This window comes from Phoenix dactylifera, chromosome 2 (genome assembly GCF_009389715.1).
Source record: "Phoenix dactylifera cultivar Barhee BC4 chromosome 2, palm_55x_up_171113_PBpolish2nd_filt_p, whole genome shotgun sequence".
Lineage (NCBI taxonomy): Eukaryota > Viridiplantae > Streptophyta > Magnoliopsida > Arecales > Arecaceae > Phoenix > Phoenix dactylifera.
In genome coordinates, this window is record NC_052393.1 from 7,335,618 (window position 1) to 7,362,515 (window position 26,898).

Sequence of the window (26,898 nt, forward strand, 5' to 3'; positions counted from 1 at the left end):
ATTAGATCATCAGAGCATACCGAAAGTTAAGAGGAAAGTGGGCAGAGGTTGCCACCTTGAAACGCTGCAAGGCGACACCTCTGGATACTTTACATCATAAAAAAAGGACAGTAAACTCGTACCGTATCATTTGAGCTCAGGAAAAAAAAAAAAAACGAGAACAGAGATGATTGATGAGGTGAACCGGGACATGTGGGATCCCGAGGGGACACGAGTGTGTCGACACTGTGGCATCACGTGTCGTGTCCAGACCAACATTGGAGGTGATTAATTTGTGGGCCAAGCTCGAGTCCTTGCCCTCCTATTTTTATATTATTTTATTTCTTCGAGTTTCTATCATTTTTTTATCTGAAATATTTTTTTAAAAAAAATCACAATAAAATTTCTATCACGGGAGAAAATATGGAGAAGAAAAAAAGAAATGGTAAAGAATTACTTAAAATTTTGTAACTTCTGTTGGTATACTAGCTAAGAGAGTTCATGAACACTTTGCATAATTTTGTATGGTTAAATGTCTTCATGAAAGCATAACTTTAACTGTTACAAATGAAAGCATAACTTTAAGTTGACACGACTATATATGGATCGATAGATTAAGGTGCACAAGACGTTAACTTTAATTGCCTTCATAAGTTATATATATATATATATAATGCCACGAGCTAGTTTTGCTTTGCTTCCACGTAGCCTATTACAAGCAAAAGCAGGTAGGCGGAGAATAATGATTTCACGAGAGTAATGTAGGCATGAGATCGAACAAGGAGAAATTTTCTATGTGGACCACCCAGAACTTAGACTTTATACCTAGTAAAAGATGCTACCAAACGAATCTCTTTGAAAGCAGAGATCATGTGCTCTTCGCTTTATAAACCACCAACCCTTCCTTCCACGAAGCCTCATTTCATTCGTACTGGATTCTGATTCCCCTTCGAGGCCTTTAAAATAACATGGCCAAAAGCCGTGGATCCATGGCGTCCAGCCACATGTCTGTGTACGTAACCCTAGAGAATCCTCGAGACTATCAACGAACTATTTTTTTTACCTATCGTACTAGAGCGAAGAGAGAGAAAGAGAAAAGGTGACGGAAGTTGCCACCTCAAAGCGCGCAACCTTACCAAACTAGCTTTTATTTTATCAATAAAGAAAAAAAAAGTTGTACTCGACGGCCCATTTTTATTTGGGCTCACATTGCTCATTGCTGGGAAAGCAGTGACACGATTATTTTAACAGAGGGAGAGAGAGAGAGAGAGAGAGAGTGCAATCGTGTGGCTACAAGGACTTGTTAGCCAAGGAGGGGACACACGTCTAACGAGGGAGACTGCCGTCTCCCCACATGTGTGGGTCAACGAGAGGCCACACGCAGCTGGAGAATTTTTTTTACATTAAAATAAAAAAAAATATTAAAAAATTATATAAATACATATTTAGTTTTATATCAACTATAAATTTAATAGATTTTAGATATTTATATAAAATTTAAAAATTTAAATAATATTTTTTGGCTAATTTTTTTTAGTAAGGTACTGAAATGTTACAAATATTATCAAAATAACGTGAGCATTCATGCAAATATACTTGATGAAAGCCAGCAACTTGTGATGTATTTTCTTGAGCGGTTTGCCATATTTATTTTGCATAAATTATTTAGTATAACAATGTTCATGGTTTTATATATCTAACTTTACTTTGAATTTGTTTTGAGTTGTGCGGCTAAAATATTTACCTATTTTCTAATGGTCGAGACTTGAGTAAGTGGTTAGTCCATACAGGCACGCAAATATGAAGTCAACTATAGATAGTTGGAGCATTATTCTTGGACAACCATATATAGCTATAACAGGGCTCGGTTTATACTAGCCAATTGGAGCATTGTGATGAGTTTTTCATATATTCTACCACGTAGAGCAAATGAGAGCATGTATTTAAATTTTTGAAGGCTTGTTTATTATTTTCTTCTTGGTTGAAAGATATGCAATTCACAAAACTAATTTACCAATTGTAGCTTTATAATTTGTAATGCCAAGGCCCTCTCAGGTAAATTCTGTTTCATCGCCTCTGGACTTAGTTGATATTTGATTATATATCACTTTTATTCCATTTTTGGTGTATAGAAATCACTGTTTTTGTTAAAAAAAATCTGGAAATTGAGTATTTAGCAAAGCTATAAGTTGGTCTTCTACAAGCTGTCAAAACCACATGTATGCGAATTACACAGTTTTATTGTTGATGATTCTAGTGGTCCTCCATGCATGTACAAGGATGGTGCATGTATCTTGGGAAAGTAAATAAGCACTAATAGTTTATCTTGCATGCATGCATTTAATGAAAGTTCGTGTATTTCTGCCATATAGACTTGTATCGCAGCTCCATGAAATGAGTGAATTTGCTAGTGGCAACATATATAGATTATATTAAATCAGACATCTTATTGAAGATGCAAGTTTAATTCTTTTTGAAGGAAAAATGAAGGTGCAACTCTCTTGATTTTGGAACTCCAATGTATATCTTTCAGCCATATATCATTTATAACCAATCCATTGCTAGTTCTCTTTCTGCTAAAAAAAAAAAAAAGCCAGACGCATAATATATAGTTCTATCTCAACATATGCAATCCTATTCAAAATGCTATAGAATCTATTTTTAAGCTTCAGTGGGTGTTTTCCAGAGTTCAATCACTAATATAAAGATCCCTATTCTAGAAAACCCAAGGCTAGTTTTAAATTCAATCAATTAACTTTTTCTCAACATAAAAATTCCTTCTTTTTCCCAAACATAAACTGGAAAATGAAAGATGATATTTTTGGTTAATAAATGAATGCAGCCATTAATTGCGAGTGAATAATAAAAGACCTAAAAAGAAGAAAAAAAAGGACATGAAGCAACTTGCTACCAGGATATTTCAATCGCCCAACTACTTCAAGAAATTCTAGGTGGCCCTCCAAAACGGTGTCGACACCGCGCGGTCAAGTCCACGCGTGTCGCCCTCTCTGGCGTTTCCACAGCATCCACCAATACAAAAACCCCGCAAGGAAAGGAAGAAATTGAAAAAGGAAGCTGGGCTCCGCAGCGAAGTGACGATTCCGGAAACAATAAATTTCCCCAACTCCCATTCCACGATGATAACCCAACGCAGCCCCCACCCCAACCCTCCAGCAACTTAAGATGTATGTCCAGTAACGAAGATAGAGTAGGAGTAGAGTCATGACTCAAGATTAATTATCACTAGAGAGCAAAGCATTGCTGGATCGACGACCACTAGAGCGGAGCTCAAGACAGTATAGAAAGGTATTATCTTACTTGAGAGGAATGTAGCTATGGTGATCTATTCGATGGATGATGGATGAGTGCAGTACCTTTTAGACCACGCACATATACTGGAAAGTGAATAGTAAGTCGTCTTCTAAGCTGCTCAATATTTCAAAGTAATTTTTGGACGTAGTCTCTCTCCGAATTTTTTTTTTTTCTTGTTTTTGCTTGGTTGTGCTAAAAATAAATAAATAAATAAGTAAATAAGTAACCCTAAGACAGCCGGTTTGATTGGACCTCTCATCACGGCCGTGTAATTACTCTCGTCGCATAAAAACTCGGGTCAGTTGGGTCCACCCTGATTTCCCCAAGTCGACCGTTGACGGGAAGCGGACTGGAGCCTGGACATCGGTGGGGCAACGAAGGAGAATCTCCACCGCTCGAATCAAATGCGTCACCGTCAAGCTAAAAACCCGTAGCACCGGCAGCGACGGTGACGCGTAACCTACGCTAAGCAAAAGGGGCCGCATTGAAGCGTCGAATGATGCAATCGCCACCGTCTGGTGCTCTGATCCGTGGGCTCTCCACCGTTCTCTCGGTGGTCCCTCCCAAAACGCGCATGGAACTGTATATATTTTTATTTCTACCACCGCCGGTCACAATTAGGCTCGTGGGTCCACCGTCCCGACCCATCACAGCCATCGCCCCAAGCAGTTTAGTTATCTCGTCGAGGCAAGATCCAGATTCGCTTCACTAAGTTTGAACTAACGGGCATGACTTGACCGTTATCTCTTTTTAGCAACAAAGATAATCAATATTATTATTTTTTTAAGCCGTAGTATCGAATAATTACTACTCATTTTATTATTTTCAAGTAATAAAATTTTAAATAATGACTGCTATTCAGTAAGTGGAATATCTTTTTTAATTAAGTTCAGTAAAAACAAGTACAACGGCGTTACTGTGTGTAGTTGTAATTAATTAAGCGGTGCAATAGCACTAACCGCCTCTTCTTTTCTCCCGATAGCGATGGAGAGAGACACCCACTCCCCCTGTTCCGCGCCTTTTTCGGTGTACAACTCGAACCCATTTTGGAGGTCCTAAAGCACTTCAATCCTGCACCAATCATACAAACCACCACTATAAAGCAAAAGCCCTCGCCCTTTTCTCCCATGACCTAGCTGAAAATAAAATTATCATCCATAGCCGTCCAATTAAAGCACTGATTGAGTGGCCTCCTCACTTAAGTAACTTTTATTAATAATATTATTATTTTAATTGCAGATATTTGGTGTGAGAAGTCGATATCATATACCTTAAGGAAAAAAAAAAAAAAAAACGGAACGGACAACGAGTGAGGTTACGGAGGCGGTGAGCTGACCGGAGAAGGGAGATCCGTGAAAGGGCCGGGGGAAGAGCGAACAAAGCGAGGTCACGCGCCATTATGGAGCGGGTCCCACTGGGGCCCACGGCGGCATGCCGGACGGCAAAAAAGGGCGATGTCAGGGGTGACCGGGAGATCGGGAACCGTGCGGGGAGGGTGACCGGGGAGAGCCGGTGGGAAAGGGAGTGACGTAACGGGGACGCGCTGGTGGGAGATCTAGTTAGTTCCTGGGGTTTAAGTAAGGAGGCTGGGTTTTTGCTTTAATAACGGGAATGCCCCCCCACCCCACCCCTTCCCGACCAGCCTCCAGGACCACTGGAGCGAGGTCAGGAAACTGTGTGCCGCATTTATATTCTGATTAATTAAATTTTTTGAGAGCTTTGTAGATGCTTCGAGATGGACCGCGTGGCAGGCAATCAATGACTAATTCGCTTTTGAAGTGGACAATTATTGCCTATAACTCCCTCTAAAACGACCTTATTTTTGTCTTTCCTCGTAGTTTTGTCTCAGTAATTTGAAACGGTAAAAGAACTTTCTCAAACCTTCTCTTAAGAAAGGGAAACAAAGTTTTGAGCAGCTGAATTACTTGGAAAGATGATATTGCAAAAGAAAAAAAAAAAGCAATTCAGCATTTGGAGATTATTTTTAGTTTTAAAGACAGCATGATAAAAAAAATCATATTAGTTGCTTCTAAAAAAATAATCGGCAAATATAAGTCTCTATTCTAATTTTATTAAAGTACATAGATATAATGGTTTTTGCCCTAAACAGAGAGAGAGAGAAATTCATGCAGCTGATCCTATCTAGTTTGGAATTGAGGCTTAGATGAGCTTGTGTTTAGCATTGAATTGTAATAAAATGAATATATTTTTTCTTGAAGATAGTTTATAGATAATTGGTTATATAATACGAGATATCTCTTTCTTGTAGATATATTTTACCTTCTAAATATGTTGAAATTCACACCAAACCTTTTTATAAAACATCAATCAAAGATTGAAGATATTTTGAGATCTCAAGACTAATAGATAATGTTTATAGTCATCAACTTTCATTTTACTCGCTATTAGAAAAGCTCAAAGACCAAGAAAATGACAAAGAAAGTTTCGTTTTTCAATTATAAAGAGTTTTCAACATGGCCAAAAATTTTCCTGTCAAGTCTAAAATAAACATTGATGATCAAAGCTAAACACACATGACAACTGTTTATAATTTACATGAATTAACAAAGTAAGCAACTACTCCAAAAACAAACAATTTTTTTTCCAAAACAAAGTAAAGTAAAACATCAAATCTCTTACTGTAAGTAAACCAAAAGCACGCATAAAAAAAAAACTAATAACTTGCACTTGATGAGAACAGTCCTTATGATTAAATATCACCCAATGCTAAACCTCCAAGTAAGAGCTACTAAATTTTAATATTTTCAACCATTGTATGTCGCTATATGATTCTCTATCAACATAGTTTTTCAATGTAGTTTGACGTTGAGATATTATAGCCAGCGACAAGCATCATTGAATTATAAAAATATATATTTTTCAATCTAGTAAGTCTCTTCTATTAACCTATAGATTCACGGATGGTGGCATTCGGGACCACAAGTTCACATTTCTTTCCTCTCCCACCCTTTTAGAAGGAAGGGGCTTTGAACCCGGATGCATGCTTCGCCCCGGCCATTGGCCCCTTCCTTCTTTTTTCTTTGTTTTTGGTCTCTCTCTCCCTTTCTTTACGCACCACACCGCTTTTTTATAACTCCCCTTCCCCACGCCCTTCTCCCTTTATAACCTCTCCACTTTCCTCTCCTTCTCCTTCCCAGAACCAGCCCACTACCGTCTCTCTAAACCCATCAAAGAAAAAGAGTAAGCGAAAAACCGGAACAAAGGCTTCAAAGCACTGAGATCTCGCAATCTGAATCCAACGTAATCCATGGACTGTTCTTCCTTTTCTTCTTCGTCCTCTTCTTCTTCCTCGTCCTCTGATCTTGAAGCGGGGTCCTCTGAGGGCGCTCCTTACGTCCTCTGTCCCTCCTATTCCGATAATACTCATAACAGCAGGAAGGGAAGTTACAAGGCCATGTTGGGATCCCCGAGATCGAGGTTCTTCTGCGACCCACTCTCCGACGACGGGCCGCGCCACTTCCTCGACTCATGCTTTCTCTGCCAGAAGCCTCTCACCGGCAACCGCGACATCTTTATGTACAGGTTTGCACCTCATCTCCTATATCCTATATCTTCTCCGACATCGCCGGAGAAGGCGATGTCGGAGCAGCGGGCATTGGACGGTGACCGGTGCCCTTAGGATCTCTTGTATTTTATTATGTTTCTTCTGGCTGGGGAATTTGTTTGACTGACGGAGGGGTCTTTTGGGGACGCAGAGGAGACACACCGTTCTGTAGCGAGGAGTGCAGGCAAGAGCAGATCGAGATGGACGAGGCCAAGGAGAAGAACCGGAAGCTTTCCTTGAAGGCTTCTACGAGTAAGGAGAAGAAGGCACAGAAGCAGAAGTCCAACGCCACCAGCCCTCCCAAGGCCCAGAACATCCACGTCCGGGCTGCTGGCACCGTTGTGGCCGGCTAAAACTCTTCACACAACCCAGAGATCAAAACCATATATATATATATATATATATATATATATATATATATATATATATATGCATACAAGAAGGAAGTGATGAAAAAGAAGGGGAGAAGATTACCAGAAGAGCACAAGACATCACTTTTGGTCCTACACTACTGATGAAAAGTAGGAACTTTTTTTTTTTGATGTATTGGAGCTAGGAAGAGGAAGAGCAGCTATGCGGTTGCGTTATATGCTTCTTTTTTTTTTTACTTTTTAGATGTAAATTTTGGGTACGAGGGAAGGGCTTTTTCTGAGGCTTCTATCAGGCTGTTTTCTTTCTCGACTTCACTGGTAGTGTCGTCCTGGCTTCCGGTGGATTGGCCGAGGGCGAGATCTCCATACGGATTCTGTGCAAGATATAAGCACATATATATATATATATATATATATATATAAACGTACTGAGTAGTTTAATTATGCTGACTTCGCTCAGATCAATTAACTGCACATCTTGGCCATCTCTTTTCGCATAAATGGTTCTCTCTCTTTGTTTTAGTCGACTGAGGAAAAAATAAAAAAAGCAACGAGAACAATGAATGGCTCTCTTTTTCCATGCTTCTTTCCCCGTGACTCGGAAGGTAGCGTCATGACCCAGGAAATTTGACTGGGAAATATAAAGCTAGATGTTGCCCCTTTTTTCCGCTAAACTATCAGATGTCGGCATCTTATTATTGAATCCAACGATCGATAAAATATCTACAGTCGAGGTTTTAAACGTTACGCCACCCTTTTCAGAGAGGAGCAATGGTATTACCCGTAACTGTTTTTACGCATCCTCTGTAATTTTACCGCAATTAATATATTCGGTAGTGCATGACTGAATGGAATTCTGGAGTAAAAAGATGCACTTGAATTCGTGAAAATTCTGAAGCATAGGCAGGAAATTTTTCAAAAAAAAAAGCATATAGAAAAACTCATTGCAAGGAAGTAAATTTGGAGGGCGATTCGTTACATGGATCAATGCTTTAATATATTCTGTGGCTTCCGGTTCTTTGTTTCCTTACTTCCAGTACATTATTTTTTTATTAAATTGTTCCAAAGCTGAGCAAGTGTTAAGAGAGACCAATTTTGTGCCGGATTGGCTGGGCAAGCGGTGATGTTAATTGTGAGTTTCATGAGGAATCTATTTTTCCTTCGGAGCTTAAGTTTCAGATGCTGTGCTATTTTAATGTTTCGTTAGTTTTTTATATTATTATTTATTTTGTTTCTTTTGCTGTATCAAAAAAAAAATTGTTTTAGCATATTTCATACTAATCTCGCATGATCACTGCCATTTGAGTCAAAATTATTATTTTTTTCACAAAGCCGCGTGCAAATACTGCCTCTAACATTTATTTCGGTGCAGTGTTTTGCTAATCTGCAGGGAAATAAAAAAATGAAATCAAGTAACAAGCAGTTTGCAGTGCTTTTAGCGTTAATTTTTAGATAGTATTTTATTAATTTGTAGGGAAACAAAAACACAAAAACAAATCCCGTTTCTGATTGGCTGGGTAATTAAATGGGAGCAGTAGGAGTATTCGTTGCGGAATTTCAAGTATCCAAGTCTTCTTGACTCGGTCGGTGCCATTGACCTGACCAAGTCTTTTACGTAACGCTCGGAAACTTTGCACTCGATGCCCACTCAGATGAATCAAGAATCAAATGACGTGCCATCTTAATTTGGTTTGGTGAAAGATTTCTTGGGCTACAGCTAGCGTGGTGTAGGTCGAGCCAATGATGAAGCAAGCAAATGATGGTGAGAACCGAGCATTGTGCTGAATGAGGGCGTTGCTTCTGAGAACTTCGTGCATGGCAATCTCCATCCGCCTGTCCTCAAAAATCTATGGCTCTGAGGGCGTTACTTTCTTTTTTATCTTCATAAGATTGTTAATATTCATGTAACATGGCTCTGATGCAATGTCTTGGGCTTCAATATGCGCCCTTTAATATGATAGCCTGCCAGACTCATCCTGGCCCAATAAAATGTTGTATGAATCGAGGCACCTAACATAAATTGCCCAGATTTAGATCTTTACATATAATCCCATGTGCCGGCAATCGAGTAACATCGACAAGGTGTTTCGGAGTGTAATGCTTTTTGGGTGGTGCATCCTGATAGACTTGAAACCAGATCGAATATGGATATTAGTTGGAGGCAAAAATTCACATCCATATTTGCTTTACAAGGATATGGAAACATATCGGATACTGAAAGCATGGATATGAATAGGGATATAATTGGATAATTAAATTTTATGACCACAAAATCTAAAATATTATTAAGTGGATGGTAAATCAAATAAATAGATAATGAGTTTCTTTAAAAGTTAATGAGTTCTATATAAAATTAAATAAAGTCACAAATAGAATTGAATATTTGGATATATATCAGATGGTTGTCTATCTATATTCATTAAAGAAAAATGAATATTAGTTGGTACTCAAATTTATATCCATATCGGGATAGATTTAGATATAGAAATGGATTTGGATAGATATTATCTGATCTGCTTTCATCCCTACACATCCAACTCTTTCTATGATTTGTGTGCACCGAATCTCTCCTAGCTTTCTTTGTCACCACTCAAGAAAAACTGCATCCTAATATTGTGTTGCCCCAGTAGATATATCTAGGAGGGCTATTAGCTCAACGTAATGACCTGGCATCTCAACCCCCTGAAACATATTTTTGTGCCTTTTGCAAGGGATCCAGATGGGTCGAGTGCACTCTATTACAAGCTATACTCACAACGACTCCTTTCCGACCCAAACCCAAACCTAGTTTGACAAAACTAACCCACGGGCCCATTGGACCTTAAAATGCATTCAGATCCAAGCACCACCCCAAAGATTGAACGCTTGAAAAAGCCACCTCGTGGGAAAGAGATTGGGGCCGAGCCTGGTGCTGGGCTACCATGAACTGGACCCTCTGGACCGCTGGATAGAGCCCACGAGCGTTGATGGTCCACAGTGATAAGGACAACCGTCTGCGAGAGCATACGTGGCGTTCGCAGCGCGGCAGCCGACTAGCTTTGCGTGCTCGGAAGTAAAGCGGGCCGCCGCCGTAGATCAAAAGACAATGGGGTGGTTCTATATACACCCCCCCCTATTGCTAAGGACACCCCTCAAAAACCAAAAAGAAAATACCCAAACTAACCTTTAGTGTAATTACCATATTGCCCTTGAAATTTTTTCATACACCCCCCTTCCTCTTCCTCCGTTTCGTTTTGAAAAGAAAAAAAAAAACACCCCTCAAACCCCCCTTAAACCCCTCGATCCATTTACATCGTTTAGGCGATCTTTGAAGGAGATTTAAGCCCCATTCGAAGCATGGACAAGCAACTAGTGATTTGGGACGAAGAATCGGCCGCAAAGGTACGTGTCCACCTTGTTTCGAAATTTTTTTTTTTTCACGGTTCGTGCTCCGTTCGGCACTGGATCGCCGAACAAAAGGCTTCTGTTCGGCTGAACAGTGCCGGACAGAAGCCTTCTGTTCGGCAACCCTCAACCGAACAGATCTGTTCGGCTGCACAGTGCCGAACAGAAGGCTTCTGTCCGGCACTGTTCAGCCGAACAGAAGCCTTTTGTTCGGCGATCCAGTGCCGAACGGAGCACGAACCGTGAAAAAAAAAATTTCGGGAGAAGCCGGCGAGGTGGTTCTGGGAGAAGCCGGCGAGGTGGTCGGAGATCGGGAGAATGCCGGCGACGAGAGGGAGAAGGGGGAACGGAGGGGTTTTGGGCGTTGGCGAGGTGTTTTGGAGGGAAAGAGCGGGGTGGGGGGGGTTTGGGGGGTGTAAGAGCAATTTAGGTGAGGGAGTGGGGAGGGTGGGGGGTAATTTAGGAATTTTTAATTTTTTAGGGGTGTCCTTAGCAAATGGGGGGGTGTAGAGAGTATTTAATTTTTTTTTAATTTTTGGGGGGTGTCCTGAGCAATAGGGGGGGTGTATATAGAACCACCCAAGACAATGGGATGCGTAAATAGTAAATACCCCCAACTTGGCAGCGAAATAGCGAGGATACCATATATCCCGGTATCCCCAAAACGTCCTTAGGTTTCACATAATAATTGTGAAAAAAAAAAACAGCATGTTTATAGGGAGTGCGAGTCCCATCTGACTATGATAAACTATGCTACCGACTAAGTTACTTCCTTTGCTGCACATTATTTAGGAGGCTTTATTTGAGTGAACCACGTGTCTGTATCGACACTTGTATGTAGTCATCTATTTTCTGATTTTGTTGGCCGCATGCACATTCATCGGACGTGAGCCGTTATTATACCAAAAAAAAAAACAGTATCTCATTCCCAAATAGTCGCAAAATCTATGCAATATCAGGTCCACTATCTATGTGTCATACTATAGAAGCTACCAGGGCATGTTTCGTTGCTATCTACTTGTTGAGGATGGGTTATTAGTTTAACCAATTAAATATTTGTCGAAAGGTAATATATTTGATCGACACTTCTTAAAGAAAATAAAGCTAGGGAAAAATTTTACACCATTCTATTCCCTGCTCGAGAATTGAAGTGTGGTGAGTGGTAGGTTAATATACAGCACTGGCCTGCTATTCATTAGACCTCCAAGTATCCCACAAATCTATGAGTGTGACAAGGGCCCAAAAAAGAGTGTTAGGAAGCAGCACTCATGTAGTTAACCGTCCAAGCTCCCACTTCTCTTCTTTACCTTTTCAATTTTTTTTCATAACTTACCTAAGTTAGGAATCTCGGCTAAATAAAGGATAACTTTAACCGATGGTTAGCCGAGTTAGAAATGGCCGCCAATAATAAGGTCTATCTACCCTCTATTAGTTACTTGTTGATGGCTCTTGGGAAACTGGGAATTAAAAACTGAATTAATGAAACCTAAATCACATCTAAATCACACCTAAATCACATTGATTTTGTTTTATGTAATATAGAATCTGACATGAGTCAATATTTATTTCTGTGCTAATAGTAATAAAAATATTTATAAGAGCATATAAAGACAAATATAGACTTATTAAATATCCAGAATGTTCATGATAATTAAACATGAATAGAATAACATGCCTCTTTGCAAATATGCAAAAGAGTGCAGCACCGCTGTAATTTTAAGGTTATAGATCGATATACTTGGGCAACATGATTCTAAAAAGCTTTGAAACATGATAGAGAAGATTGAGGTATGAAATAAAACACATAGCCTTGTAAGAAAAATATGGACAACCATATGAATTCAGAAGGTTGATAAGTCTTGCAGAAATTTATAGATTTTCTCATTTGCTTTTAAGAAATGATTTTTATGTGTCATAGATATAAAGAGGCAAGTTCACTATATTTTTTGTTCCGTTAATGCAATCGAGGTCTAATAATGCTAGGCAATACAGAATGACTGTTTTGTTAGCATTAGCAAGTATCATCATAAGAAAGCCACTTTCTAAGAGATCTATTGTGGTTTTGTAGATATTGCTTGATTTGCTTTATAACAAGCACATGTGGTTGATAATTAGTTGTCGGAGAGTTAAATATCCACGAACTAATAAAAAAAAAGGCATTATCTCTAGCACATGCGAAACATATAAATTATGTAAACAATCGAGAAAAAGCCTTAGCTAACACTCTGATGATAATTATAATCTACAAGGTTCGCCGTACTGATACCAGACCTCATACCGGTATCATACTATTATAGTCTTGATACGGTATGATATGCGGTATGCCTGGCATACCGTGTATCTGTACACCATCGATACTAGTATCGATATCGGATTGGTACGGTATATTCGGTTTCGTTCAGTACGATACGGTATAGCATATCCTACTTACAACTATAGCTACAATCTACGACTGCCAACTTTTTTTGATTTTGCCTTGCAGGTTTTCACACCACAAAATTGTTTGTGGTAGGCTGTAAATCTAAAAAGTTTTGCAATTACAGTTTCCAATTTGCTGGGTACCACTGTCAGATCCTTTTTTAATTTGTCCACGAGTGTGCCCAAATCCATCATCAATCACCACCATGCAAGGGAGGGTGCGGATTGCCGCTTAATGATGTACAATGGCACATAACGGTCGGCCATGCATCATGTCGTAGATGCGGCTTGCATGTATGGTAACCATGCGGACAAACAAGTCGTCCTCGTGTGAATTCTATTTGCCTCCTCGCATCGACAGATCCAACGTTTAGCTTTAGAATTAAGCAAAAGCCAGTGGCACCCGCTGTAGTTACCGACAAAGCAGAAGGGCCTCGCAGGTATTTCAGTCTCCGATGGGCTCTCTCTCTTTTTTTTTATATTAATTTTCCAGGGTGACCGCGTTCCTCTCGTTCGTCACTACTAACGTGGAGCCTGCCCGCTCTCCAGAACCACCGCCCCGTCTCTTCTTCCCCCCCCTCCTCTACCCCCTCTCCTTTCCTTCTTCTTGGATCTTGTTTCGTTCTTCCTCGTTTCTCGTCCCTTCCTCCCCGGCCCTCGACGACGATCGTAGCAGGAGGCGGCGGCGGCGGCGACGAAGACGACGATGTTGGAAGATAAGGTAGCCTTCTTGCTCCAGAAGTATCTCGGCAACTACGTCCGGGGCCTCAACAAGGAGGCTCTCAAGATTAGCGTATGGAAAGGTGCCCTTCTTCTATACTCCTCCTTTTCCTTTCCGTTCAACTTGTGTAAAACAATCAAGAATATTTCAATTTATTCGAAATCTTTATCAGGATGTACCGAATTAATGTAAGCAAATTAGACCTCTAGTTCCTCTTTCTTTCTTTTCTTGCGTTTCTTGATATGTAATTACCGTGGGAAATTTGGGGTTGGGTGAGACGGCGGTTCTTGATCATGATTTCTTTGTCTTCAGTAGGTTTCGAGGCTGAAACGGTGTTTCGTGGGGAACTTTTTGATGAGTTTATTTGAATTTTGAGGATCGTTCGAATGATCAAGTCGACTGGCTGAATTGTAGGATCGTGTGATTTTTTGGAAATGGACATATAGCTTATGTATCTTTGTGGTTTCATTTTATTTGGTTAATGTTCTTGATCACATTGTGGACACTACTTCCGTGACTTCTTGAATAATTCAGAAGTTCATGATCTTTATCTCCGAAGGTAACAACCGCTTTTTTGTGATAATCAAAAGCACTAGGGTCAAAACGAAACTAGGATAGATGTTCGGGCTCCTGGTGCGCGGGGCTGCCTTCCTTCATCCGGTTGTGTTTCTATTTATGCCTGTCTATTATCCATCTATAACTTAAACTTGCATGTTCACTGTTTTTTCTTTCTTTCTTTCTTTCTTTCCTTCCTTTCTTTTCTTGTTTTTTTTGCCTTCACTTCTTTGGTTTCAACTCGATGAGTGAAGTGACAATTTTTATTCTAGGATCTTAATAATAAGATTAGTAATCTTTTTTTTTTAAATTTATTATTTAACTGTAGTATTTGTTTAGACTATTGAGATCTTTGTGAGCTTTCCAAGCATAAAAGGGTCAAATGTAGTTGGGCATGATCCGTCAGCTGATATCATGTAATTGACATTAATTTTGCCCAATACTGGGCCTTTTAATTCTGTTAAGGCAATCATACGCTTATTAGATGCAACCTATTCTTTTATATTCTTATATCATGCAACAAGCATGGCTAAAGTCTGTTGTATGGCAAGTTGGCAACCCTTGATCGTTGGTCTTGGTTATGGTTTCGACCAGTTTCAAAACCATGATATGTTTATGTGTCTGGATGTGTTGTATTTGTTTGCATATTCGCAGTTACAAATATTTAGATCTATAGATTTCTTGAACTAGAATAGGTTGTAGGGCATCATGGTTCAACTTTGCCTTTGCTATGTGCGCGACACCCCAGTGTGTTGCCTATCAAAGCTATACCCCTCAGTCTTTCATATGAATGCACAAAACAGGTGCAGTCCAACAAAGCAATAAGTCATGTGGCCTCATGTTTCTTGCCTTACACCTTTTTAAATCTGAACTCTTCCATCACTCTTCCATGTCTATGAGCAGTAGCATCCACTGCATCAACCACAACGTTTATGTGCAACTCCATGTTGTAGGATAGCTCCCTTTAAGAGTGTACGGCAACAAGGTACCTTTTCCTGCCACTTCATCTTCCTAATAACTCAAGTACCATATGCCTTTTTCCATCCTTGCACTTGATTTCCATATATTATGACTTTTGATCATGGGAGATACACCTCTTAAACCTGAACTTGGATGAATAGGTTTGCTTACACATGGTGACATGAATGTAGGTATGGAATTTGTAAGCAAATCCGTTTTGGATACTTCAATGAATCCAGTTATGGGAGGAATGGGAGGCTTGGGGAAGAGTATAAGGGGAGGAGGGGGTAGAGGGCATAGAGCAACCAAAGGAGGTGAGAGAGAAGGCCAGAGGCCCAAAGGATGTGTTTGGGCCTCGACCTGGATGGACACCAATAAGGTTAATAAAAGGTCAGCCATTGGTAAAGAAGGGTGATGCTGAATGGAGATGGCTCATGGACTGATGGATGGCAAGGTCGAAGGTAGAGCAGGGTGGAAGCAATGGACTGGGGAGGGGGGTCTCACTTGATTGGGAAAAAGATTAGAAGCAGGATTTTGTTTTCTACTATTGCAATGCATTTTGATTAATTAAAGAAAAGGTGCACTTGATGGATGCCTGTGATTCCATAATCAGATTTGTTAAAAGAGCTTGATTTATGGTTTCTACTTTGACTTCTTTTTATTGACCAGGATCCATTGTGCAAGTCCCTTGTTTTGATAATTATTTTATTTTATTTTTAAAACCATGGGATAGAAATTGAATAATGCATAAATGCATAAGTGTGTGTAAAATAGTCAAAGGCATGTATTAATAGGGGTGTAAAGGAGTCGAACATTAGTGAGCTAGGGCCTGCTCAAGCTCAGCTTGAAATTAAATATGGCCTGATCGAGCTTGAGTTGAGCTAGCAAATCCTAGCTCAAGCTTGGCTCGTTGGAGTTCAGCTCACCAAACTTGAAAAATATTCTTAGGTTAACCAATTTTTTGGTGGAAGGGGGAGGGAAAACAGAACAAGAACAAGCAGGTGATCAGAAGCATAGATTTCAGGATCTAAAAAGAATTGGAAGGAGATAGAGTGATCCTGGTTGACTCATTAAGAGATCTACAAGAGTTGGTTTTGATCTGGTGGATCTCCATATCAATGGTGTTGAGGGGGTGATATTGTGAAGCCTCGATCAACATTGGAATCATGGTTGCGGCTAGTGGATGGCAGCAATGGGTGAGAAGGTCCGGAAGGCTTTTCTTTGGAGGATCTCAAGGAGGAGAGAGTGGGGGGGGGGGGGGGGGGGATGGTTCAGAGCTTAGAGGTGAAGGGTGGAAGAGAGAAGAGAGGATTAGGAGGTGGATGGTGGGAGGAGAGGGAAGGCTGATAGGTTGGATTTGGGAGTGAGAGGATTTCTCATATATTTATCTTAAATAATATACATCTACTTGATTGGTTATATGTTGGATCTTTAATCCAATGACTGGGTAATTAGTAAGGAATTGAGCCATGGGATTAAGCTCCAATGGCTGAATAACATCTCCAACATTTTACACCCATGCACTTTATTTGTTTTAAAAACTATATATTACATTATATATCTATTTATTATTTCATAATAAAAAGTATATTCTGTGCTTTGTCGAGCTGAAACCAAATGAGCCGGATCTAGCTTAAGCTTGACTTGTTTATCTTTCAAGCTGCAATATTTGGCTCGAGCTTAGGTCATTTACTAGTCGGGCGAGTTGATTTCAAGTCAAACACAAGCTAGCTCCCGAAAGAATGCAAATGTGAATAAAATGACTGGGGACCAAAAACTAAATGAAACATGGTTGAGCCCTAGTTCTCTTGTGGGACTCAAATTGGATTTTTTTTCACTTAAGTCCCTATCCTCTGAAATTGGGGGTTAAGAGGGATCTGAATTTGACAACCTTATTTAAGCTTGACACCCATGGCCAAACTCATTTAACATAGAGATCCACACTACATAAACATGTTAATGCCTTTGCATCACGAGGGACTTCTCCATGAATGACCTTGAACATTTTAAGCCTACCAAGATTTCATTAGCTAGGTAATCACAAAGCTCTCATGCTTTAGTCTTGGTCTTGGGTCCATGGCACATCTTTCTTCATGGCCATCTTGTGTTACATTCTTGTTCATGGTCTATCGTTGTCCCTTGCACCTTGATTCTCCAATTTCAAACCTGCCTATCAAGTAAAAGTAGATATTGACAACTTCTATGCAACCCATTTTGTAGCCACTTGGCTTGATCTGTTGGCTGTCAATTCCTTGGCTAGCTCCAAGATACACTCTGTTTCAATATTGACCTTCCTTAGGTCTATGCAGTTTTATGGCTAGCTAGGTCTAATGGATCCCCATAATGAACCATCATGCTGTGCAAATCCTGCCTTTTCAAACTTGCCAAACAACTCCTAGGCTTTGCCCTATTGCTTTTAATGCTCTAACATAGAGATCTGACATGCATAGGATATTTATGACAAAACTGGGTCAATATCTTGGTTCTGTATCTCTTGCCTGATGATGGCTAGCTTGTTCAACCAATCATTGTTCTAGGCATTCCATGATGCCACATTGCCGCTCATTTCTTCAGGTGTGGGGAGTTGGGTCTGTTTTTTTTGAAGGTATCTACCAAGTTAGCTGAACCGGTATCGGGCCCTATGTCAGTTGGCTACCAGTTCGGTACAGTACTGTTTCAGTACGAGGAGAACCAGGCAGTTCACCCCGGTTCAATAGACCATGATTGAAGTCTTTTAAATCGGTGCGAAACGAACGGTTCACATTGGTTCCGCTTTGAACCTTCCGGTGCGGGGCAATTTAGGACGGTTTAGGAAGGATTTCGAAATTTAGGGATGAACTGATCTGGTTCCCTACCGGTTCAATTCGGTACAGGTGAACCGGGCGGTTCGGCCTGGTTTGGTATACCTTGATATCCACCCTTCTTCCGTGGGGCCAAAAACTGTTTTTGGACGATAGTTTTTCCACGGTTGTCTTTTAGGGAGTCGGTAAGGTGCAAGAGCAAGATTTTGAAGCAGGAAAATTATTTTACACAATATAATTTTGCTAAAAGGCGTAAAATTATATTAGATCTATCACTGTTTATAGACTTATTGTTTTCTTGTAAGTTCTATGTCCTTTTAGCAGTTATGGTTTTGATGTCCAAAATATAATTATTTTAGAAAATTAATGTTATTGTGCAGGTGACGTAGAACTAACGAACATGCAATTGAGACAAGAGGCGCTTAATGCATTGAAGTTGCCTGTGAAAGTTAAAGCAGGATTACTTGGATCTGTGAGGCTTAAGGTTTGTTAATATCAACTTTTTCTGAGCATGATCCGTAATACTTGTCACACTGTATACATCTTTCAGGTGAACTTAGGAGATGGTGGTTGAAACTTTTGATTACAAAATATAGAATCAGCAAGAAATTTATCATTTTCTGTCCAGGTTCCATGGAGCAGACTAGGCCAAGAACCAGTTTTGGTTTATCTTGATCATATTCTATTATTAGCTGAACCGGCATTACAAGTTGATGGTTGCAGTGAAGATGCTATCCAAGAAGCTAAGAAGATTAGAGTCAGGGTAAGAAATCATTGCATTGATTTCCTTATTATAATCTTTCAATTTCGGGTTTGTTGATTAATCCCTACTTTTCCTGAATGCTCTTAACCAGGAAATGGAAATGAAGTTGATGGAGAGTCAGCAGCAGCTGAGATCTGAAATGGTGTGTTAAATACTATTTTTTTAACCTCATTGATTTGGAACATATGGGACCATCTTGAATTTTTTAAACGATGACCACATGGAGCACACTTGGTCCTCATATATGTTTATATGTCCTAGCTAGCAATCTTCTTGCATTTGTTTTGGGTTTTGCTTCAAACTGTTGAATTTTTTGTAATGCATGTTCGTGTATCTGTAGGTCTTGTCTATGTCCTGATGACTGGTAGTTGCTCTCGTTTAATTGCTGCTATTTTTTGTAATGCATGTTCATGTATCTGTAGGTCTTGTCTATGTCCTGATGACTGGTAGTTGCTCTCGTTTAATTGCTGCTACAAGTATAATGAAGATGTTTTATTTTTCAGTTAATTTGTATTTTCTAGCTTGTTGCAGGGGAGATACGGAGGCTCTATTTTGTCACCTAATCGTGCTGGGGTTTGAGAACCAACATATGCCATCTTTAATGAACTTTATATAATATTTTAGGTTCCTTGAAGCCTGGAACTGAATGGGTCTTCTTTCAATCATTTGTACATCTATATTAATAAATTATCTTGATGTTTATTGTTGCAGCACTTCCACATCCTGGATTCTCATGGAGCTTTGCTTTTCCATGACCTGATTCTGATTCTGTACTTGTTCTCGTTTAGGGAAACCTGCCTTTAGTTTCCATATGCATCATTCAATAGTACATTAGCGCTAACTCATTTAGCCTTAATCCACACCATTATTGCATATAGTCATTTATTGTTAGATGATAAACATTATTTTAAACTAAATTTTAGACCAAATTTTAGGCTGTGCAATCTATGGCACCCTTGAAATTATCTTTCATTGCATTAACTTTAAACCAAAATATTGTAAACAACAAAAGTTGATAGCTTGTGGCCGTTTTAAATCTTTCTATGCAAAACATATTCTTATAGGAACGACCATTTTTCCTTGCAATTCTTGAAAAATGTTTATGTAATCGATCCATTCTCATGTGGAGGTACGTGATATGTTGTATGATTTTTCTGGTTCCCAGTCTTGAACTACTTCTTGAACACTTATAGTTTCTATTGGATGAAATCGTAGGTACCTTGAAAGTTGAAACACATTTCCGACTCGAACTGTAGTTTCCTAAGAACCTGAATTGGGAAAACCATTCAAAGAGCATTTTAAACAGCACATAGTTCCTGATTCCTAGGAAACTAATACGATTAGCCACCACATGTTCCACTTATGTATACAATAACGAGAGCACTTGATGCCTCACCTTCTCAATAAAGTAGGTTGTTGCCCATTGCGAATAAGTGATCTTTTTCTCTGTTGCCATGCACAACAACCACCAGCGGTTTTCTAACCTTTCATTTTCTACTCTTTTAGCTATGATAAATAAAGAGTTAAACCATGGGGGTAGTGGCAAATAAGCCTCTAATGATGGGATTCAAAACTTTGCTATAGAATTTGATGTATGCTTGCAATATTTTTTTCTCTAATACTTCCGAATTATTTTATATATTAAATTTATACTTTCTACATATAGTACCTAAATAATGTTATAGTATTATCTAGACATTTCCCATTTCCCAAATTACATATTTTCATTAATTATTCCCCACTGTTATTTCTTGAATTGTTTCTCGCTTATGTCTCCCAACCTGACAACTACGGATGAAAATTGGTACGCCATACCATACCGAATTGGGCCGTGTGGCGTGTACCATACTGTATTGGTTCGTATCGGTACATGCTATAGGTGGTGTATTGACACTTGGTATGGCGAACTAGCTCCGGTACTAGGCATACCGACATAGTGATAGGGTGGCAGTGGTACGGGCCCGGTATCGAGATGGCATACCTTGAATGAAATGGTAAATGCACTCACTATCAAACGACCATGTGAAACTTGTTGCCTCCTATACTGGTGAGTGGCAGATGCTACTTTTCAACCACATAGTAAAATGATCCTCAAAATTTTGATAGCATTGTCAACATGCTTTCCCTAGTTTTTCTGATGATATGTGCTTGACATGGATGACCTTCCAACTTGCAACTTGCTTCTCTACACTTAAAGCCCTTAAACTTGTTCCTTTGTGCTACGGGGTTAAGTAAATATTAATTGCAATATTTTTATTTCACAGCTGGAGTTCTAAATTTGATTTTTTCTCATGACAAGAGGAAATTGTGGTGATAAAATGAACATGAAAGAGGTTGGGAAAAAAAAATTAGCAAGCAAAGTGAGAATGACTTATGAAAGATGAAAGGGACTGTGTCACTGTGGACGGTTTCATTCTACCTAGGATGCATCATTGGGTGATGCATATGATGATATTTAGTTCATGCATCATTCTAAGTTTCTAACCAAGATATAAGGTTCACATTAGCTATATTGGGAATAAGGGGGCAACCTACCTCTTTTCTTTAATTTGCATGACCTAGAGATTACGTAGGAGAGTCAGCACTCAGCACTCTGGATTTTTCACTCCCATAGCTTCGGATTCAATAGCACTGATAATTCGTGAGGGTTCCTGACCAACAGTTGGAGTCAACACTAAGGTCTTTACTCATGATTGGGATTGTAAGCTAGCATGGAGTCAACATCACAGAAGAAAAAGTACTCGGTTTGCCTAAGTAAAAAAAATCTGTTTCATTGACCATGCAAATGAATGTGGAAGACTTGTTTTTATAGAGTTTCAAGGCCTATATGGATGGTATGACTTGTAGTTGCCTACTTGGCCTTGCAGTCCATTTGGCTCTAATTTACAAAGGGGGAAAAACATCGTGCTGGATGAAGTCTTTGTTAGCTGAACACATGATAGTTAAATGTTCAACTACTGAACCCAAAAAATGACATAGCAGATCCATGTCTGACTTGAATTTGACCCCAAATAATAGACAGTTTGCACCACACGTAAGGTTAGGTGTTTTGGCTGCCAACTTCAACTAGTGACCACTATTTGAGTTATATTTTTGTTTTCGGACGCTCGAGTGATGTGCTTCTTGATATATGTTGGAAGCTTATTTGAGGGCTATATTAGCAACAACTTGGTTGTGGATTTGGATTATCATGAAAAAAGTTGAGGTGAGAGAAGGCATGCATCATTTGCGCATCATCATGTCCCCTCTATTTGATATTGTTAAGCATGATATACAGTGTTGAACTTTTCCCTAACTGCTTAAGCTTTTGGGTTCAATTGGTTAGTTAACATGATATCAGCGCTCAGCTTTGCTGGAGGCCATGAGTTCAAATCCCCTTAATTCAGCTATTCATTTAATTATTCTGGGTTATTTAGTATTATAATTTAGTCCGTCTTCACTAGGCTATCCTTCCACATGCCTGATTGCTGGGCCTGGGCTGCATGTTTTTGTGTCATGTGTGTATGGTGTTAGGGGGTGGGGGAGGGTTGTTTAGCCTGATATATATTATCGGCCTTCCCTAATAGCTTAATCTTTTGGGATCAGTTGTTTAGTTAATAGTTATGTTCTCTTGACCATGTCTCTTGGTTTTTTCTTCTTGAAAAAAACAATCAAATATTGTTAAGAATAGTTCTATGTAATGTTCCGTTTTCATATTATTCCATTAATTTGCATCCATTATATTTTGCTATATTATACTGATTTTTAAACATGTTTTTCCTCAGGTATGGCCTCCAAATTCCAAATTAGTACCCCATATTCCAGTTTTCTAGATAACATGGCCTTTTGACTGCTAGCAGTAAGATCAAGTATGACAAATATACAAATACATGAACTTGATGCCAGCCCATGAATGTGGTCTCTTGTAATTGAAAACTAGTTCTAATGCAGGCCATTGTTTCTTTATATTGGATTGAAGAAATTTTGATATATTTATCCACAAGATCTGTCACAGTGACTCGTATCGACCATACCGCACCGTACTAATAAGGTAGATGTATTGGTATCAAACCGGTCTATGCCAGTCTAAGCCGAGTGGAACCGCCTCATACCACCTGGTTTCGGGCAGTATCATGGTTGGGAGTGGGGAAAAAAGAGTTGGAAGCCTGTGTCTGTATGGAACATACACCATACCGTATTAAATTGGCAACATACCAGTATGGTTTCTGGTGCTAGTTCATGGACCTTGTCTATCCATGACAATCATTCCTTCCAGGAAAATTAGCTGTCATTGTAATGTTTGATAGTTATTTTCTGATATACAATGTTTAGATTTTTTTTCCTTCTCTAATCTATTTATCAATTGCTTAAGCATATTTATGGCCTTGATGTTTGATCTTCTAGATATCAGTCAAAAAGAATTGGTTCTTTGAGATTGTAGTTATTTTTGTCAATCTTTTTATCTGCTACTTTGCCCATGATTCATAATTTCATAGTGTTGCACAATCTTCTGATATTCACTGCAACTTTCCAAATCCCCTAGTTTTATGATATCACTGCTCACTGAATTTGTACGTCCCCTAGATACTGCAATTTTGTAAATCCTTCATATTCTTTTAAGTGGGTACGGGGGTCTTATGTAGAATTTTTGACTATATTAAATATCTCGAGTTCTCGACTATTCTAGTAGCCTATTGCATTTCCAGTAATTATGAATGGAACCAAAATCAGCCAAAGAATCTTTCATGCATTGGCTTCTCTTTGCAATCATGTAGTTTTATTGCAATTCGTGGAATCCTTTTCTGGCATACTATTGCTTCAACAGGATGTTTTATTCTCTAAATTTATCTATGTGCTCATCCACTCCTAAATCTTAGGGTCAAGTTACACTTGTATAGTTCGAGCTTATGACAAAATACAAATCACAGAGAGACTTCTATGGTTGAAAATGTTTGCCAATTCCCCAAATTTCTTCTTTACTTTGTTATTTGCTACAATGAAGTATACTTCCTCCTCCTAGGAAAGTCTGTCCCTCTGAAATTGTTATTAGAATATGTCAGAATGTTGTATTCTCTATACTTCATTTACCTTATAATAGTTAGCAACCCATATTTTTGTTTATCTGAGTTTTTACATCAGAACTGTGCCCTTGATGTTCCATATTTTTTCTCAAATTCTTTTATGTTATGGTCTAGTCAATTTAGTTCCTAATTGGATTTCATCCTGTAAAGTTATCTGCTTGTTTAACTGGTTTCATCATATCAGAATTCATCATGGCTGGGATCTTTGATCAGCACTGTAATTGGAAATATCAAGCTTTCTGTTACGAATGTCCACATAAGATTTGAAGATACAGAGAGGTATACATTATCTGCTTGTTACTATTGTTTTATGATTCCAGAGGCCTAACAACCTGGTTTCCGTAGCAATCCCGGCCACCCATTTGCAGCAGGTTTGACACTAGCAAGGCTTTCAGCAGTAACAGTTGATGATTTTGGTAAAGAAACTTTTGCTACTGGGGGTGCTTTAGAGCGCATTCAGAAGGTAATTTGCTTTCTTTTCTATCTTCATGTACTCCTATTTTGTTTCAGTTACTAAATTGGTGTATCATAGCATAGGGGGTTACCTTGCACACGATCTGATAGCATATATCTTTTTTGTACAGTGTAAGTCTGCAATTTGTTTATCATCTTCTTTAGTGGATTGATCAGTGATTTAGAATACAATTCATATGGCTGCATATGTAGGCACATATGGCGTATGCTGTCCCCTTACTGCACTGCATATCCTATATGTAGTTACCAAGGAAGGGCGTATGAATTGTATAGGAAGGCATATCCTATATGGAGTATGCCTGGTTCAGGGCGTACCGCCCCAAACTGCCTGGTTCAGGACGTTCCAAGCTATATCGGGCCGGTTCTGCACCTCAGTTCGAGAAACCGGCGAATGGCTTGGTTTAGGGCGTACCGAGCCATATCGGGCCGGTTTTGCCCCTCAGTTCGAGAAACTGGCAAAGGAGGGGGAGGGGGAGAAGGAATGAGAGGAAAAGAGAGAGGAAGAGAGGGAGGGAGGGAGAGAGAGGGGGAGAGGGCGGTGGAGAGAGAGAGAGAGAGACAGAGGCGGGGAGGGAGGGGGAGAGAGGGCTTTTGAAGCCCCCTCTCCTCTGCGGCGTAGTAACAGGGGCGAAGCTCCTGTTTTGAAACGAAACAGGGGCTTCAACTTCCTTTTTTTTTTGATTTGTTTTAAAAGTGAAGTTCATAGAAACTGTAGCCCATGTTTCATTTTGAAATAGGGGCCCCTGTTATGATGCTGCTGAGGAGAGGGGGCTCTGAAATCCCTCTTCTCCCCTCCCTCTGCCTCTCTCTCTCTCTGCCGCCTCTTCCTCTCTCTCCCTTCCTCCCTCCCCTTCTCCCTCCCTCCCTCTCTCTTATTCTCTCTCCCCCTCCTTCTGCCTCTGTCTTTGCCTCCCTCCCTCCCTCCCTCCCTCCCTCTCTCCTCTCTCTTGTTCTCCCTCTCCCCCTCCCTCGCCGGATCCCTTTGATTGGAATGCACCGGAATGGCACAACACGGTACTGTACAGTACTATACCGCCAGCCTTTAGGCACGGATGCTGTTCCGGTACTACGGACATTGGTAGTTACTATGTGTTCAAATTGCATGGTGGACCGAAGCAGTCCACTTATCATCGTGCGCCTGCATCTTGGTGCCACATTTGTGGCCCAGTCTTTTGTGGACTTGTGTAAATGGAGTGGGTTCAAACTGATGGATATGTCAAATTTGGGTTTTATGGATACTAAGGATGTTGATATGTTAATTATGTTATAATTATTGTTATTTGGTATCCAATACTAAATGATAAGAATCAATTCTTAGTTGTTATTGTTCCATTGTTGTTTTTATTGTATTCAATATGTTCTAATTTTTAGATAGTTAAAGAATGCTAAGTGTATATGCACCTGCATGTGGGTTCTGCATCCAATATATACTCCATGCAGTCCCTTGACCGTTTGCATACCACAACTATCTTTTAAATCATTAGGCCTGATATACATTACGTTTTTTTTTTTGCATAAATTTTATCCTGATACTCCATCTTTATCCTGGTGTAACATCTGATTTGTTTCTCCATATGCATGCTTTTGAACCCTGTGGTATTTTACACTATCAGTTTTTTGCAGTCTGTGCAACTTGAACGTCTGGCTATTTATTTCGATTCTGATATTTGTCCGTGGAGTATTGACAAACCATGGGAGGAATTACTTCCTCCAGAATGGAGCCAGGTATTTGTGTCTTGGTAGAGCTTATGTTTCACACTTCTATCAATCATCTGAATCATGCTGATTTTTTTTTAAAATAAATGTGATTTAGATATTTGAACTTGTAAACAAGGATGGTAAATGGGTTAATGCACCTTCTAAAGAGCATAATTACATCCTACAACCAGTAACTGGGAATGCAAAATATACAAAGCTGCGACTTGATGAATCAAAAAGTACAGGGCAAGCACTACAGAAAGCAGCAGTACAGTTGGACGATGTTACATTATCTTTAGCAAAGGTTCATCTCCTTGCCATCTTCAATTTTCAGATTCACTGAGGAATTTTTGAGTTGAGCTTGAGTGAGTCCTGCCTTGCTAATGTAGGATGGGTACAGAGACATTTTGAAGATGGCTGATAATTTTGCTGCATTTAATCAACGTCTGAAATATGCACATTATCGTCCGCCTTTACCAGTGAAAGCAGATCCAAAATCTTGGTGGAAGTATGCTTACAAAGTGGTAACTGATGAGATGAAGAAGGCAAGGTAATCAATTTTACTATTCTCAGCAATGCTTTTAACTGTTTATCTTGTATTTTTCCATATCTATGTTATCTGATTAATATCATTGAAATAATATGGTTTGTAAGTGTCCAAGTTTTTAACTGTGCTGGTAGTTGAGGAAGAAAATTTGTAACAATCTCTGATTTTCACATAATAAATAACTGTATTTTGTGAGAAATCCACTTTTACATTTTCTTTGCTTGAATTAAACTCCAAGTATGCATTTCTTTCTTCTGTTATTTAGTAACTACTTTTTGAGAATTTGTTGA

At 39.4% G+C, this 26,898-nt stretch overlaps 2 protein-coding genes across 5 annotated transcripts in view; both read left to right on the forward strand.

Moving 5' to 3' along the window:
• Window positions 1–6,266: 6,266 nt before the first annotated feature.
• On the forward strand, window positions 6,267–7,595 carry LOC103710804 (FCS-Like Zinc finger 2). Of its 2 annotated transcripts, XM_039119424.1 has the most exons (3): window positions 6,267–6,834; window positions 7,008–7,257; window positions 7,288–7,595. In XM_039119424.1, the coding sequence occupies exons 1-2, from the start codon at window positions 6,560–6,562 to the stop codon at window positions 7,207–7,209; spliced, it is 477 nt and encodes a 158-aa protein (XP_038975352.1). In that variant the 5' UTR covers window positions 6,267–6,559; the 3' UTR covers window positions 7,210–7,257; window positions 7,288–7,595. The 2 variants fall into 2 exon arrangements, with proteins under 2 accessions (XP_038975352.1, XP_026661926.2); XM_026806125.2 differs by having other exon boundaries at window positions 6,281–6,834; window positions 7,008–7,595.
• Window positions 7,596–13,546: 5,951 nt separating this feature from the next.
• The window catches only part of LOC103710761, an 83,000-nt gene continuing 69,648 nt past the window's right edge, over window positions 13,547–26,898 (forward strand). Inside the window, exons 1-9 of one of the 3 annotated variants that reach the window (XM_039119430.1) lie at window positions 13,547–13,832; window positions 18,447–18,550; window positions 18,695–18,829; window positions 18,921–18,971; window positions 24,074–24,168; window positions 24,235–24,352; window positions 25,987–26,088; window positions 26,177–26,365; window positions 26,451–26,611. In XM_039119430.1, the coding sequence (XP_038975358.1) occupies window positions 13,736–13,832; window positions 18,447–18,550; window positions 18,695–18,829; window positions 18,921–18,971; window positions 24,074–24,168; window positions 24,235–24,352; window positions 25,987–26,088; window positions 26,177–26,365; window positions 26,451–26,611 (1,052 nt within the window). In that variant the 5' untranslated portion in view covers window positions 13,547–13,735. The remainder of the gene's footprint in view (window positions 13,833–18,446; window positions 18,551–18,694; window positions 18,830–18,920; window positions 18,972–24,073; window positions 24,169–24,234; window positions 24,353–25,986; window positions 26,089–26,176; window positions 26,366–26,450; window positions 26,612–26,898) is intronic. The other 2 variants (XR_005508642.1, XM_017843711.3) reach the window with 2 other exon arrangements.